The sequence below is a fragment of the Vulpes vulpes genome, chromosome 13 (genome assembly GCF_048418805.1).
Source record: "Vulpes vulpes isolate BD-2025 chromosome 13, VulVul3, whole genome shotgun sequence".
In the NCBI taxonomy this organism is placed as follows: Eukaryota; Metazoa; Chordata; class Mammalia; order Carnivora; family Canidae; genus Vulpes; species Vulpes vulpes.
The window spans coordinates 17,793,605-17,810,363 of NC_132792.1; the positions used below are offsets into that span (position 1 = coordinate 17,793,605).

The following is a 16,759-nucleotide window of genomic DNA, read 5'->3' on the forward strand; positions in this document are numbered from 1 at the left end:
ATGAATAATTGGTAAACGACTGCTAAGGAAGCTGAGAAAAACAGTAGAGAAAGCTTAGAAGCAACATAATTTATACTACAATCCCTGACAAGACTCTGGGATGATGGTCCCAGGTGGCACTGGAAGCAATGTGAAGGTGAAATAAGAAAATAGGTTGAAGTCTGCGAGAAGCAGTTTGGCATCCTGACCACTCCTTATTCTATTGAGACACATGATTGTCCTTTCCCCAGTCCAGAATAGTGTTTATTCTTTGCAGAAAGTAAAACAAGGTGTCTCCTTCCTGAGAGATACTGGACAGAGAGGAGAGTTAAAGTTAATTATCAGTGGTTAAAATGTGTATTTGTATACTGATATACTGAATATTGAGGCCCTTTACTCTTCTTTACCTACATAACTTCTAGAATTTTAGAAGCTAGATAATAGAATTGAAATTTCTTTTGGAAATGTGATCAGTCCTAGAAGAAAGACTGACGGATCCCAACATCGGAGTCAGCTAAGATCCCAATGAGATCACCCTAAAATGAAGATCAGTCAACAAGCTATAATCCTGCACTCAAATTTTCCCATTAGCTTACTGATACCATCTCTTAAATATGACAGGCAGGCAAAAGTTATGGGCTCTTAAGGAGAGTTGCTAGTATGAAAACTAGATGCCAAAATAAACAGAAAAAAGTGACTTGCAAGGAAACAAAGAATATGCAGTAAAAAGAAATCACACACACAACAAACCAGTCAGATCATTAAAATCCTCAGAGAAGATATTGCATCTATTCAATAAAAACAGATTATAAGAACATTAAGAAAAAGCTCATGAAAATTAAAATTAAAAAGCATAAACATGTATTTCCTCTAAAAGATTAGAAGAAAAAAGTTCAGTGAATCTACAGAATGCATAGTAAAAAGACAAAGAAATGGAAAATAGTGAGGAAGGGAAAGAGACACAGACACACGATCCAGGAGGAACAACATCTACACAGGAATGACAGAAGTGAGAACATGCAAAAGCACAGGCAAGGAAATTACCAACAAAATAATTATAAGAACACTTTCCACAATAAAAAGACCAGCTGAGGCATCTGGGTAAGTCAGTGTTTGAGCGTCTGCCTTTGGCTCAGGTCATGATCCCGGAGTCCTGGGATTGAGTCCTACATCAGGCTCTCTGCAAGGAGCCCACTTCTCCCTCTGCCTATGTCTCTCTCTCTGTGTCTCTCATGAATAAATTAAAGTCTTAAAAAAGAAAAAAAGACCAGCTTCCAGGAATGCTGAGAGCCCAATATAAGAATATAAACAGAGCCACCAAGGTACATGATCATGAAAATTCAGAAAGATTCAGAAGATTCTACAAAATTCCAGAGAAAATACGTGTTTCCTATTTTAAAAAATTAGGAAAAAATAGCACTAGAATTCTTTTTTTTTTTTAATTTTTTTATTATTTATTTATGAGAGTCATACAGAGAGAGAGAGAGAGAGAGAGAGAGGCAGAGACACAGGCAGAGGGAGAAGCAGGCTCCATGCACTGGGAGCCTGACGTGGGATTCGATCCCGGGTCTCCAGGATCGCGCCGTGGGCAAAAGGCAGGCGCCAAAGCGCTGCGCCACCCAGGGATCCCAGCACTAGAATTCTAAACAACAGCACTAAAAGCTGGAAGACAGGGTGGCCTGGGTGGCTCAGCCGTTGAGCATCTGCCTTTGGCTCAGGGCATGATCCTGGGCTCTGCGGATGGAGTCCCCCATCGGGCTCCCTACAAAGAGACTGCTTCTCCCACTGCCTATGTCTCTGCCTGTGTCTCTCACGAATAAATAAATAAAATCTTTAAAAAATAAAAAATAAAAACAAAAATAAAAGCTGGAAGACAATGGGACAATACCTTCAAAATTTCAGGAAGATTTTAGAGAATGTGCTCCACTAAAACGGGGGACTAAAGGAAGAAAAAGGAAGATTAAAGATACCAACAAAAAAAGGGCAGAAGAAATTTCCATAATGATGAATAAATAGTCTTTTAAACCCAAAGCTATGGAACACATCTAGAAAAAGAAGTCTGGATTAGACAGGTCATAAAGATCTGGAAGAGATTTCTTACACAAACATTGATAGAATACTTAATGTGCCTGAAGGTACTGAAATGAGTTTTACCACTGGGAGAAGGCTCTATGGCTGGATATATAAAAAGATTCACTAGCTCTAGCTAAAACAAAAGACTGTACAGGAAAGGAAAAATAACACTTCAAACGTTGAAGAGCAATTACATACTCATAATAATTAAAACAATGGATATTAATTTAAAATTACTGTATAATCATTCTGAGAGGATAGAGAAATGAGAAGAATTTGAGTGTGTGATGAGAGCAAAGGAGCTTAAAGGATCCATATTTCCCTGATTGAAAACTTACTATGTAGCTACCATAATCAAGACATTGAGGGACTGGTATAAGGACAGACATACAGATGAACAGAAATGAGACTGCAAAAATACACCCTCACATTTACAGTCAAATGATTTTCAACAAAGGTGCCAAGACGATCTGATGGAGAAGGAACAGTCTTTTCAACAAATGGTCCTGGAACAAATGAACAACCAATATGCAAAGGAATGAAGCTGGACCCCCTACCCATCTACCTCACAATATATATATATCATAATTAATTCAAAATGGATCATAGATGTAAATTTACAAACCAAACTTTAAAACTCTTAAAAGGCATAAATCTTCATGCCCTTGGATTAGGCCATGGTTTGTTAAATAAGAGACCCAAACAAAAGGAAAAACAAAAGGAAAAAACAAAAGGAAAAAAAGCGAAAACTAAATTTCACCAAAATTCAGAACTTCTGTGCTTCAAAGTATACCATCAAGAGAATGAAAAGTCAACCTACTATGGACTTCGGTTATAATGGTATGTCAATGCAAGCTTATCAATTTTAACGAATGTACCATTGGGGTGGAACGTTGGTAACAGGGGAGGTTATATGTGAGGACATAGGCTATATGGAAACTTTCTGTACTTTCTGCTCAATTTTGCTGAGTCTCTAAAACTGCTCTAAAAAATAAAAATTATTAATTTTAAAAAGGGCAGCGTGGGTGGCTTAGCGGTTTGGAGCCTGCCTTTGGCCCAGGGCGTAATCCTGGAGACCCAGGATCCAGTCCCACATCAGGCTCCCAGCATGGAGCCTGCTTCTCAGTCTGCCTGTGTCTCTGCCCCGCCCCCCCTCTGTATCTCTCTCAAATAAATAAAATCTTAAAAGAAAAAAAAAGAAGCATCCATATGACAAGGTTGCTATGATGAGGATTAAATGTGAGATGCTGCAGGGAAAGTGCTTACTTAGATCATTGCCTGACATATACTAACTATTCAATAAATATTACCAATCAATTAAAGTCAACCCACAGAACAAAGTTTTTGTGAATTATATATCTTATAAAGGATCTGTATCTAGAATATATAAATAACTCCACAACTCTAACACTAATAAAAAGACAACTCTATTAAAACTGAGTACAGGATCTGAATAGACATTCCTCCAAAGATAAATAAAATGGCCAAAAGCACATGTAAAGATGTTCTTCATTAGCCAACAAGGTCGTGCAAACCAAAACCACAAAGATACCACTTCACCTCCCTTAGAAGAATATAACAAAAACTATAGACAATAAACAGGTACTGGTATAGGTATAGAGAAAAAGGAACTCTTATAGATTGTTGGTGGGAATATAAAACGATACAGCTACTTCAGAAAAGTCTGAAAATTCCTCAAAAAAGTCAAACTTGTAAATTAATATATGACTCAGAAATTCCACTTTCAGGTTTATATTCAAGATAATTTTAAACAAATGTTCACACAAAAACATGTACACAAATATTCATGGCAACATTATTTACAATAGCCCCAAAGAGCCAACAGCTAAAGTGTCCGTCAACTGATGTGTGAATAAATAATAAGTGATACATCCAAATGACAGAGCTATAATCAGCAATGAAAAGGAAGGAAGTATTGGTATATCATACAACAAAGATAAACCTTAAATACATTATGCTGTATATGAAAGAAGTCAGTCATTAAAGATGACATATTTATTGTGTGATTACTTTTATATGAAATGTCCAAAATAGGCAAATCTATCCAGAAAGAAACAGATCCGTAGTGGCCCAAAGGCTGGAGGAGGAGCAGGCACTGGGGATGGGGAGGGACTGCTAAAGGCTATGGAGTTGCTTTCTGGAGAGATAAAAATGTCCTAAAATTGACCGTGGTGATGGTTACACAATTCATGCTGTAAATAGACTAAAACCAGAATTGTATACTCTAAATGAATTGTATGGTGTAGGAATTATAAACTTTTTAATATGTAATTGTCTTAGGAATGTAAGATTCTGCTCATAAAAAAGTTCTTAGCATTTTGGAATTTACACAAACATGATACATACATATATATATATATGTGTATATATATATATATATGAGTACACTTACAAACATATATATGTACATATATACAGACATAGACAAAACTGTAATTTTATTAAAACGGTTTATTTCACAGATGAATGTACTGCGACTTAAAGCTCATCTCTCTAAACAACCATCTAGTACAAAATAAATTTATTCAATAGAGCCATTAATACTGTTTATAAATATCAATCTTAGAAAAGGAGTTTCAATAAAGGTTTTAGGAAGGAAAAATCCTTGTTACCAGTTGCATTTGAAACTCAAGTTTGCTAAGAGTTATAGTTACTTTAATTCATTTACAAACTTAGCACTTTGCCAACTTAATTTATGGGTGCCCCTTCAAGCCATAGCACCCCTTCCACATTTATTTTACATTCCATCACCTTTATGAGCATTTTAATCATGGAAGCCTGTAATTACAACAATTTTATTTTTCTCAAAGGAAAAATATTTATTTTAAGGAACTCCCCTAATCATAATGACTATGCAGTCAGCTTGCATGTCCTCTCCAACATCCATTTTGGACCTACTATATAGGTAAAATGAAAGAGGTAGAAACTACAGTGCCCTTTAAATGTAACAAGTTTTACAAATAATATATAAACTATAATGAAGAGATAGATCATTCTTAGTTTCATTAGCAAACAAAATTCTAGTAAAATAAAAATAAAGTCATATTTTATACCAAATAAGTTCCTCAGTGGTTCTTAAAATCTTGTAACACCCTCTCTTTTTAAAAGTTTAACAATATAAAATACTAAAGAGTATTACTATAAGGAGGAAATAATATTCCATATGATATAATGAAAAATATCTCAGGATGATTAGGGTATAAGATATTCTGGTTAAGTAAATCCTCTGACAAATATTATATATCTACATCTATATATCTTAAATTTTTTTTTTTATTATTTATTTATGATAGTCACAGAGAGAGAGAGAGAGGCAGAGACATAGGCAGAGGGAGAAGCAGGCTCCATGCACCGGGAGCCCGACGTGGGATTCGATCCTGGGTCTTCAGGATCGTGCCCTGGGTCAAAGGCAGGCACCGAACCGCTGCGCCACCCAGGGATCCCCCATCTATATATCTTAAGAAACAACCAATTAATATACACAATTATTTTGATAATCATGCTAAAAATTAAATAAAATAAAATCTAGTCTTCAATGTAGGGATTTTATGAAGCTACATACTTCTCAACAATGTCATTGTTCCTACAATTCTAGACTCAAATCTTTGAAATGGTCCTTAGGGTCAGCTAGGGAATCATAAGGAAAACAACAACAATCTAATCATATTTACAAAGCATTTTCAAAATATTTATTGCCTAGCTTGATTCCCCACTAAACAGTACCTGTTTATTCATCAGACTAAGCTTTGAGCAATTTAACATGAAACTTAGCTTCACGGAGACTAGCCAAGAAAATGCCTCCAGGCTCAATTATAAAAATAAATCTGAAATGGCTTAAGAAACGATAGTATTGTTCAATAGCTGTATGACACCTCTTACTGTGAAGATTCCAAAAACGCAGAAAAAATTATGAATTGCACCATGACTATTTTAAATGAGTAAGTAACATTAGGATCATAAACTTTATATATTTCCCTTTAGTTACAACATAGTAAAAGAGGCAATTTGAAAGCTACAATGAATAGACAAACTTCAGAAGATATTTCAAGATCTTTTAATCATGAAGAACAAGGATTTCTTTACTGTTCCATAGATATAGACATCCTTTAAGATTGACAGAATAACAAAAGCTACTGCAGAGTTTAAAAAGTGTCTACCTTCATCACCAACTGTGATTCAAACAAGTTTGTGAGATACACTAAGCAAGTATTACTATCCTGATTTTCTAACCAAAGAATTAAAAGCCTAAGATAGTGATTCTTTTTTTTTTGTCTCAGAGCATCTGAAGGACTTTCTCTTCAGTAACAGTGGCTCTCTAGCCTAGGGTTTTGAAAAAAGCACATCTAGGGCAAAAGTTCTTAATGCTGGATGCACTTGAAACACTTGAGTGCTTTTACAAGCTATTGAGGGCCTGGTTTCCTCCCCAGAAATTTGTATTTAACTGTTTTCAGGTAGGACCCCGATAGACTTTCTTCCTTTTTGACCTTCCTTCCTTCCTGCCTTACCTCCTTGCCTCTCTCTTTCCTTCCATCTCTCTCTCACAAAAAGTTTTAATGAGGTATAATGTACACATATCAAAGTATAAATGTGATTAACTTAAGGAAATTATATAATTATGCATCCATCACTATAATCCAGTTTTGGAAAACTCCCATTATCTTTCTGCAGCCAATCTCCCCTCCTATTCCTGGCTTCAGGCAACCACTGATCTTCTTTCTGGACCTTTAGCTTTTTATAGAAATTCGATATAAACTTACCATATTTAGGTACACCCAAAATTTGTCATGCCTCAATATGTTAAGCAATATTCCACTGTACGGACAAAACAAACTGTGTTTATCTATTCATATGGATATTTGCATAGTTTCCAGTTCTTAGCTACTATAAATATGGCTCTTATTAACAGTTACTTGCAAGTGTTTGTGTGAACATATGTTCTCATTTCTCCTGGATAAATACCTAGGAATAGAAATACTGAGTTGCACAGTTAAGTGTAAGTTTAACTGCTACACTGTTTTCCAGAGTATCTATGCCATTTTACACCATCACCAGCTATGCGTGAGATTTGCAGTTTCTTCACATCCTCATCAACATTTGATAGTCACTGTTTTTAATAATGGCCATTCTAGTAAGCATATTATAGAATTGCATTGTGGTTTTAATTTGCATTTCCCAGAAGACTAATGATGTTAAACATCTTTCATGTACTTTATTAGCTATTCATGTATCTTAATGAAATGTCTACTCAAGTCTCTTACCTATTTATTAATTGGGTTGCAAGATTTTTTTTTTTTTTTTTTTATGTATCTGTCCACTGTTGACATGACTGGAAATGTTTTTTCTGGGTGCCTCAGTTGGTTAAGCACCTGCCTTCAGCTCAGGTCATGAATCTCAGGGTCCTGGGATCAAGCCCCACGTTGGGCTCCCCCTCAGCAGGGAGTCTGCTTCACATTCTTTCTCTCTCCCTCTGGCCCTCCCCATTTCTTGTTTTCTCTCTCTCTCAAATAAAGAAGGAAAATAAAAAACAAAAAAAATAGGAAATGTTTTTTCTTAGCAGTTTTTAAAAATTTTTTCTGGGGTGCCTGGGTGGCTCAGGAGGTTAAGCATCCAATTCTTGATTTTGACTCACATCATGATCTCAGGGTTCAGGGATCAAACCCCAGGTCAGGCTCCATGCTCAGCAGGGAGACTGCTTGTTTCCCTTTCCCTGTGCCCCTTCCTCTGCTCCTGCACACATGACTCTCTCTAAAATAAATAAATAAATCTTTTAAAAAATAAAATTAAAAAAATAAATAATTTTTCTTAGTTTTTTTTTTTTGAAAGTAGACATTTTTAGTTTGGGTGAATTTATAGATTCTTTTTCTTTTTATAGATCCTTTTGGTTGATATATTTTCTTAGAGATGTTTTATAGTTTTAATGCTTGCATTTAGTTATATAGTCCATTTAGAGATAATTTTTACATAAAAATCTTACATATGGATATCCAGTTCTTTCAGCACTGTGTTAAGGAGACTTTTTCCCATTGGTATCTTTATTTCTATACTGTTCCATTGATACATGTATGTTCTTCCTTCAATACCACACTGTCTTGAATACTGTGGCTTTATAGCTGTGAAGTTGTGAATCAGGTAATGTAAGTTCCCAAAAGTCGTTCTTCCTTTTCAACATTGTTTAGCCATTCTAAGACCTTTGCAATTCCATATAAATTTTGTATCAGTTTGTCAATTTCTATGAAAAGTCCTCTTGGGATTTTGTTAGAGATGAATTAAATCTATGGGTCAATTCAGAGGGAAGTACCATCTTAAAATAGAGTTTCCCAATTCACAAACACGGTGTATCTTTTCATTTACTTCTATTTTCTTTAATTACTCTCAGTAAGTTTTGTAGTTTTCAGTGTACAGATCTTGCACTTTCTTTGTTAGATGTAGTCTTCAGCATTTTATTCACTGACTTCTGGTCTCATTCCTTCTTCCTAATTAACTTGGAATCAGTCTTCTAGCTTCCTGAGGTTCATGTTTGGATTACTAATTTTAGATCTTTCTTCTGTGATAAGCATTTACAATCTTCTTAGTACTGACTTACATGCTATCCATAATTTGATATGTTTTGGTTTTATTAGTTAAAAACATTTTCTAATTTCCCCTTTGGTTTCTTTTTAGACCTATGGGTTATTTAGAAGAGTCTAATTTCCAAATATTTAAAGTATTCCTCACGTTGGTATTTGCTAACTTCTAATTTAATTCTATTGTAATTTAAGAACATACTGGGCATTATTTCTACCCTTTTAAATTTATTAGCCTTATTTAATCACTTAATATATACATGGTCTATCCTGGGCAACATTCTATATATGCTTAAAGACAACGAGGATGCCATTGAATGGTATATTCAATAAAAGTTAACACAGTAAAGTTGCTGCTAGTGTTCATTACCAGAAGTCCTACCATCTGCAATAATGCCCTGAACCCAGTGTTATTTCATTTTAACCTTATTAGTTTCAGCTCATTATTTTGAAACACTCTTATCACACTGATTTGAGAATCAAGAAGGCACATGATTCATCAATTCAAAACATTTCATTAGTCCTTATTAATCTAGTCCCTTTAAAAATACTTTTACTAGAAGACACTTGTCTGTCAACAAAACAGTAACTTTTTTCAAGAGTACCTTTAAAATATTCTCTTTCAAAAGAATTCCAATTAAAAAAAAATGAGACAACAATAGAACTCAAGATAGTAAAATTATCTGGATGGTCTGTGGATACATTCAGACTTGGGTGAAAATTCTGATTGTACCCTGTGATATTAGAGAAGTTTCTTTATTTCTCTATACTTCAGATTATTCATTTGTAATGTATAGTTAGGCAATGATCAATATTGAATCTTTTGACAATTCTGTAAAACTTCTCTGTGAACATATGGTAAGCCAGGCACTTTTCATTACACAACTGGCTTTTCAGTACAAGTTTTACATATAGAAGCCTTTCTTCAGAGTAATTCAGTTGCATTTGTTCATATAGTTATGTTTTTGTTTTTAAAGATTTTATTTATTTATTCATGAGAGAGGCAGAGACATAGGCAGAGGGGGAAGCAGGTTCCTCGCAGGGAGCCTGATGTGAGACTCGATCCCGTGACGTAGGGATCATGACCTGAGCCAAAGGCAGATGCTCAACCACTGAGCCACCCAGGCGTTCCCTGTTCACATAGTTCTTTTGCATTTTTCTTAGTATCATAATACTTTCTAGCTATTTCACTGAAAATTACTGTTAAAAATCATTCTTTGGCTATGTTTAATTTAAGCATAATTCAGTTGGAACATTGTTTTTCTATTTTAGGTCAAACCATATGCAACTGCTGATACCTAACAATTTTTGATATACAAGTACAGCAATACCATATGGTTCAAATTAATATATATATGTATGTTATTTCATCAGAGATGATTTGTTAAACCTAAGGAACAGACAAAAACTGGGGCAAATATTTTGATTCACGTTGTATGGGTGGAATCCATTCAAAATTTTTTTACTTTTCCAGACAACAAATATCACTACCTGGAAATATAAATCTCATGTATTACTTAACAACTATTTTTGAGTACCTAATAAGTATCAGGCACTGTTCCAGGCACTGAAAATAAAGAAATGAATAAAAATAAAAAACTCCATCTTGTCTCCTCTGGCTTTGAGTGAGAGAAAAAGACACATACTATATTAGGTAGTGGTAAGTACCAACAAGAAAAAAAATAAAGTTGGAGAAATGAATATAAAGTCAGGAGAAGAGTCTGTTTGCAATTTTCGATGGGATGGCAAATTAGGTCCTGAATGAGAAAATGACTGGAGTAAAGGCCCCTCAAAACTGAGAGGCCTAGCCATATGGGCTTCTGGGGTAAAACCTAAACTCATTACCTCCACAGTCATGTAAGCTTCCTGAGAACATGGACTTTGTTCTATTCACTGCTGGTCCAGCATGTGTAACAGTGCCTACTGTACTGTGGATATTCGATAATAGTATCTGCTGAAAAACTGAATATTTAATGCAAAACTTCTATTTATATAAACAAATACATACAAGTGCTTACACACATACTCCAAATTGTTGTTTTTACCACAAATGTTAGCATAATAAATAGTCTTTCCACATCTAACTTTTTTCAAGTACTATCTCTTCTGGATTTATGGTTGGTTGCTATTGAATACAATGGTATAATTAAGTAAGACTTGTAATGGCTTCTTGATATTTCTTTCTTTTTTTTTTTTTTTAAGATTTTATTTATTTACTCATGAGAGACATGGAGAAAGAGGCAGAGACATAGGCAGAGGGAGAAGTAGGCTCCCTGCAGGGAGCATGATGCAGAACTCGATCCCAGGACTTCCAGATAACAACATGAGCCAAGGCAGATGCTCAACCACTGAGCCACACAGGTGCCCCTTGATATCTATTTTCTATTATAGTTTAAATTCCAGAGGATCCCTGGGTGGCTCAGTGGTTTGGCGCCTGCCTTTGGCCCAGGGCGCAATCCTGGAGTCCCAGGATCGAGTCCTGCGTCGGGCTCCCAGCACGGAGCCTGTTTATCGAGTCCCGCGTCGGGCTCCCAGCACGGAGCCTGTTTATCCCTCTGCCTATGTCTCTGCCTCTCTCCCTCTCTCTGTGTCTATCATAAGTAAGTAAATACATCTTCAAAAAAATAAATAAATAAATTCCAGGAAAGGAGGAATCAAGTCTACCTTGCTCATTACTAATCTCCAGATTATTTTACCATGCCTGATACATAATATTTACTCAATCTCAAAAAAATGAATGAAAGGTGTGACTGACTAAAGGAATGAATGAATGAACAATAAGGTCATAAAGGATTAAAATCAGAGAATAGCTTAAAGGAACCGTATACAGTTTAGCATGGATGACAGGGGAGATGCAGAGCCAACAGTCCAGCCAAAAGCAGAGCTGGACATAATGTAGTAAGTTTCAGGAACACAGAACATTGATTTAAGAGTTTCATCTAATAGTTGATATCTTTAGAATAGTGAGAGAAGCTACTTGTAGTGGCACTATAATGGGATATGATGTTTTCCTAAGTAAGAGCTATTAAAACTTTATGCTAGCTAAAACTTGGCTCCTCTTTTACAAAAGGAGTTCTGTCATGAAATAAATAATTTCCCCTACAGAAAGGGCTATGGGTAGAATAGAACTTAATAATCAGCTGTCCAATTTGATTGTTTCTACTTCCAAGATAAAAAAAAAAAATACCGTAAAGTAGCAGCATAATCAGCATTTAATGATACAGCCTAATCAGTAATCAACAATCTGCCTTGGAAGATTGTCATGTGATATATGTCTTATTATTCAGAAGTTACCAATATTATTCTCCAAATTTCAAGAGGTGATAATTTAAAGAAATCAAATCAAGTCATATGCTAAGGTAGTTTTTTTCTTTTTTTAAGGTAGTTTCTTAAAGTTGCAATAAAAAGCATGGGAAAAAAATCCACTTAAGAATAAATTCTAAATCAATAAATTACCTTTATAAAAGTTACAAAGGAAAAATTAATAATGGGCTGTCCAGATCACAGTCAAGTTTAATTAGGAGATATTAATATTCAATTCATAGTAAGCCTTACACACGTGTAATGTTGAAAAATGGATAAATATTATCCTAGGATTTCATGTAAAGTAAGTGAAATTGACTACTTCCACCTAGCAAATCTATTTCTGTTTTTGTTTTAGCATCTGCCAAAATCACCATATATACGTCTATTCCCTGGGAGGAGTTGAGAAGGGCCAAAGCTGCACTTCTTTATGTACTAGTACAGTGCAACAAACTATATTAACAATACCTGTTCCGCCAGGAAGCTGTTCTGAATTCTTACAATTATGTTAGATCATACATTCTGGAAGTATCTTTCACTTCACCTTCATACTGTTGACTAAACAGAGTAAAAAATGATTTTTCAAAGTGCCTTCATCACTTGATTGGGATCGTGCAACTACTTTGTCAAGTGGAAGGACCAGTTTGACTCCCCTTTATTTCCCACACTGGTAATATGCAATAAATGGTATTTTGTTGTTGATGTTAATGATTATAGCCCCCTAGGGTCTTTCTACTACCATTTGCTAAACTACTTTTTAGTTTTTCTTTCACTTTTACCTTAAACTCAGGTTATTTCTGAAGATCCTAGCTTTGGCTCTCTTCTCTAGTCATGCTGTGGTTTTGTCTAGCCACTCCTAGGGCTTCAACTATTACCTGCACACAGTCATGGTAGGCTTTTACATTGGGGGCTTCTCTGCATTCACACCCTTGTCTAGTCACAATCCCCCTATGAACCTGGGCCATTCTTGTGAGTAGCTTTAAATAAAAGAATACAGTAGAAGTGACACTGGGGGATCCCTGGATGGCTCAGCAGTTTGGCCTTCGGCCCAGGGCGTGATCCTGGAAACCTGGGATCAAGTCCCACGTCTGGCTTGCTGCATGGAGCCTGCTTCTCCCTCTGCCTGTGTCTCTGCCTCTCTTTCTTTCTCTGTCTCTCATGAATGAATAAATAAAAATCTTAAAACAAACAAACAAAAAACAACAAAGTGACACTGGGCCAGATCTGGGACTAAGCCTTAAAAGTCCTAGAAGTTTTGATTTTTGTACATTTTGGAGTCTTAAGCCTCCATGGAAAAATTCCAGCTAACCTGCTAGAGATCACATGAAGAAAGCATGGGGCAAGGAAAAGGCTCCGAGATTATATGGAGAAAGTAAGATAGCAGCCACTGCATCCCAAGCTGAGTTCAACTTTTGAACAATCCATAAGCTCAGTGCAGCTGCATCAGTGACCCCTGGTGAGAATGGCAGAAGAACCATCCAGGTGGGGAAGCCTGTTAGCGGGTCAAGCTTCAGGCTTCGCTCAGGTAATGATTCCTGTGTCCTGAGAGCAAGCTCCTTGTTCAGCGGGGAGTCTGCTTCTCCCTCTCCTCTGCCCTTTCTCCGCTCATGCTCTCTCCCCGGCCCGCCCCCTCAAAATAAATAAAATCTTAAAAAAAAAAAAAAAAGAATCCACCCAGGTAAACCTAGTTCAAAAAGCATTTGCTCTTTGGGACACCTGGGTGGCTTAGCAGTTGAGTGTCTGCCTTTGGCTCAAGGCATGATCCCAGGGTTCTGGGATCAAGTCTGCATCAGGGTCCCTGCAGGGAGCCTGCTCTTCCCTCTGCCTATGAGTCTGCCTCTCCCTCTATGTCTCTCATGAATAAATAAAATCTTTTAAAAAATAAATAAAAATAAAATGAAAAAATAAAGCATTTGCTTTTTGAAGCCACTTAGTTTTAGGCTGGTTTGTTACAAATAAATAAAACAGGTGGTAAACTCAAAATCTAAATCTCTAGCCCTGACCATTCTCTAGGCATAATAGACCTGATTTCAAATTCTAAATTTAAATTTCCATATAGATATCATCTCCATTTCAAATTCACCATTTGCTAAGATGGATTTCAGCATCTCACCTATATAATACTGTGTAAGCTACCGATAAAATTTGTACTCCTCAGGATTCTATGGCTCTGGAATCTTTCTAGAATTTTCTTCTAGAACGATCCAGGTCAGTATGTTTCCATTCCAGATCTTAGTCCCTTCATACCATGGGACACGAAAACTAACTATAAGCTCAAAGATAATTTAAACAAATTATTGTCCAACAACAACAACAAAAAAAAACCAAGTACATATAAGCAAACTATGAAGAAGCACCATTTAGCTATACGACTGGGGCAAGCAACTAACATTTTGAGGCATAATTACCTCAAAAAATACTAAAGTTTGGATATAAATGGTGTGATTTTACAACAGGTTTCATTTTTATAATGATATTTTGAATGTAATAAAGCATTAGATGCAATACAGTGCAGTGATTAAGAACAAAGCCTGGGTTCAAATCCTTGGAGAAGTTACAGAACTATTAACTGTCGGAGCCAGGATTTGAACCAAGATTCTGCCAATTAACAGCTCTGTAACTTCTTCAAGTCCCAATTTCTGAATCTGTTAAATGGATATAAAAATAAATTTATAGGGCTATCATAAGAATTAAATGAGCCAATATTTCTAAAGTAGGTAGAACACTGCATAGCATATAATTGTTAAATAACTTCTATTTCTTCAGAAAACTATAATCACAAGGTTTTATGTACCATATGATAAATTAATCACTTTCTTTTCTTTTTTTTCAGATTGTATTTATTTATTTGACAGAGTGAGAGAGAGAGAGTGCATGTGTGAGCATGAGTGGAGGTCAGGGAAGAAGGAGAGGGAGAAGCAGACTCCCCACAGAGCAGGGAGCCCAACGCAGGGCTCGATCGCAGGACCCCAGGATCTTGACCTGAGCTAAAGGCAGATGCTTAACCAACTGAGCCACCCAGGCACGCCTAACTACTTTATTTCATAAATTTCATTCCTGAAATGTCTCTAAGAAACCCATGTTTGATATAATCAGCTATCTACTTAACCAAAATTGCCTTTAGATCACTGGTTATTTTTTTGAATATATAAGGTAGCATATACTTTGTTGTCACTAACAGTAGGCTATTAGAGATAAAAAATCTTAAAATTCTATGGCTTTGCTTTAAAACTAAGTAATAAATAATATTTTGTCATAAAGAATGTCATCTCCATTTTATAAAACAACTTAAAAAATTTACTACTTACCACTGATTGTCTTAGGCTTTTTAGCTATGTATTCTCTCCATTTTCTTGAGCTGAGTTGGCTGGGAGGTGGAATAATTATGTTACTAATAGTACACGGCAATACAAAAAGTGCACCAACCTAGATAAAACAGAACGTATTTTTAGTGACCACTGAAATTAATTCTTAAATAGTGTCACCTGACAATTTTCCACTCAAATTTCACCTATATAACAGGTACTTTTTCATACTCTCTCATAAGTCCACTATAAAAACTGGAAAACCAAAAACAATGCCCAAACTGTTAGGGAAAAAAAAGGTAAAAAACCCAACAAAGGTAGTCAGACACAGAAACCGTTTTCCATTAAGTTATGTATTTCTGGGCAGCCTGGGGGGCTCAGCAGTTTAGTGCTGCCTTCGGCCCAGGGCATGATACTGGAGACTCGAGATCGAGTCCCACCCCGGATCCAGTCCCACATCAGGCTCCCTGCATGGAGCCTCCTTCTCCCTCTGCCTGTGTCTCTGCCTCTCTCTCTCTCTGTATCTCTCATGAATAAATAAATAAATAAAATCTTAAAAAAAAATTATGTATTTCTGAAAACCTTGTTATTCACGATATTTGCTTTAAGTTCAGGTTGTAGTGTCATTTCTTTGTATATCTGCAAACAGTGAGAGAGGCTGGGAATGCCATCATCAAAAGATTTTTTTCATACTTAGCCATAATTTTATAACCTTTTGACTGGATGGATTATTGTTCTGGTTTCAAAATTACAATACATTTGTAGGTAATTTCAAAATTTCTGTTCCTAGAAATCAGAGATTTAATGCTACTAAAGTATAAAATGCAAAGAAACCATGAATCCTATGCCAGAGAACATACAGCAGCTTCCAACTGATTTATGAGAAAATTCAGCTCATTCATCTTTGCATTCCCAGGGCTGGGCATAAGATGTTTATTAAATATTTGTTTTTCCCAAAGCCAGCATATTATATTTATTTATTTATAATTTTTTTAAATTTATTTATGATAGTCACAGAGAGAGAGAGAGAGAGAGAGAGAGAGAGAGAGGCAGAGGGAGAAGCAGGCTCCATGCACTGGGAGCCCGACGTGGGATTCGATCCCAGGTCTCCAGGATCGTGCCCTGGGCCAAAGGCAGGCGCTAAACCGCTGTGCCACCCAGGGATCCAGCATATTATATTTAGGTAAATTCTCAATTCGATTACAAACTGAATAAAACAAAGTATACTTTGAAAGCTACATTTTGCCTGTTTGGTTAGAAATGTAAGCTACAACAATCAGCAAATCCCAATAAATATCATTTTTTAACTCTGGGGAAACTTAAGTATGATATTTTATAGATCTTAAATCTAATGAAAAATCACTTTTAATGGTCCTTTGTAGATGAATGAGTCTCATGACATATATGATACTAAGTCAATACTTTAATGTATTAGTTTTACTGCTATTTACTATCTTCTATATTCTTAGGTATACAAATAAATATATTAGGAGCAAAAAAAGGAAAAATTAAATG

General features: G+C 35.7%; 1 protein-coding gene across 5 annotated transcripts in view; it reads right to left on the reverse strand.

The window, feature by feature from the left end:
- The window catches only part of MTBP (MDM2 binding protein), a 72,494-nt gene that overhangs the window by 37,220 nt on the left and 18,515 nt on the right, over positions 1–16,759 (reverse strand). For all 5 annotated transcript variants that reach the window (XM_072733998.1, XM_072733999.1, XM_025993396.2 and 2 more), the window contains exon 11: positions 15,248–15,365. In XM_072733998.1, coding sequence (XP_072590099.1) covers positions 15,248–15,365 — 118 coding nt within the window. The remainder of the gene's footprint in view (positions 1–15,247; positions 15,366–16,759) is intronic.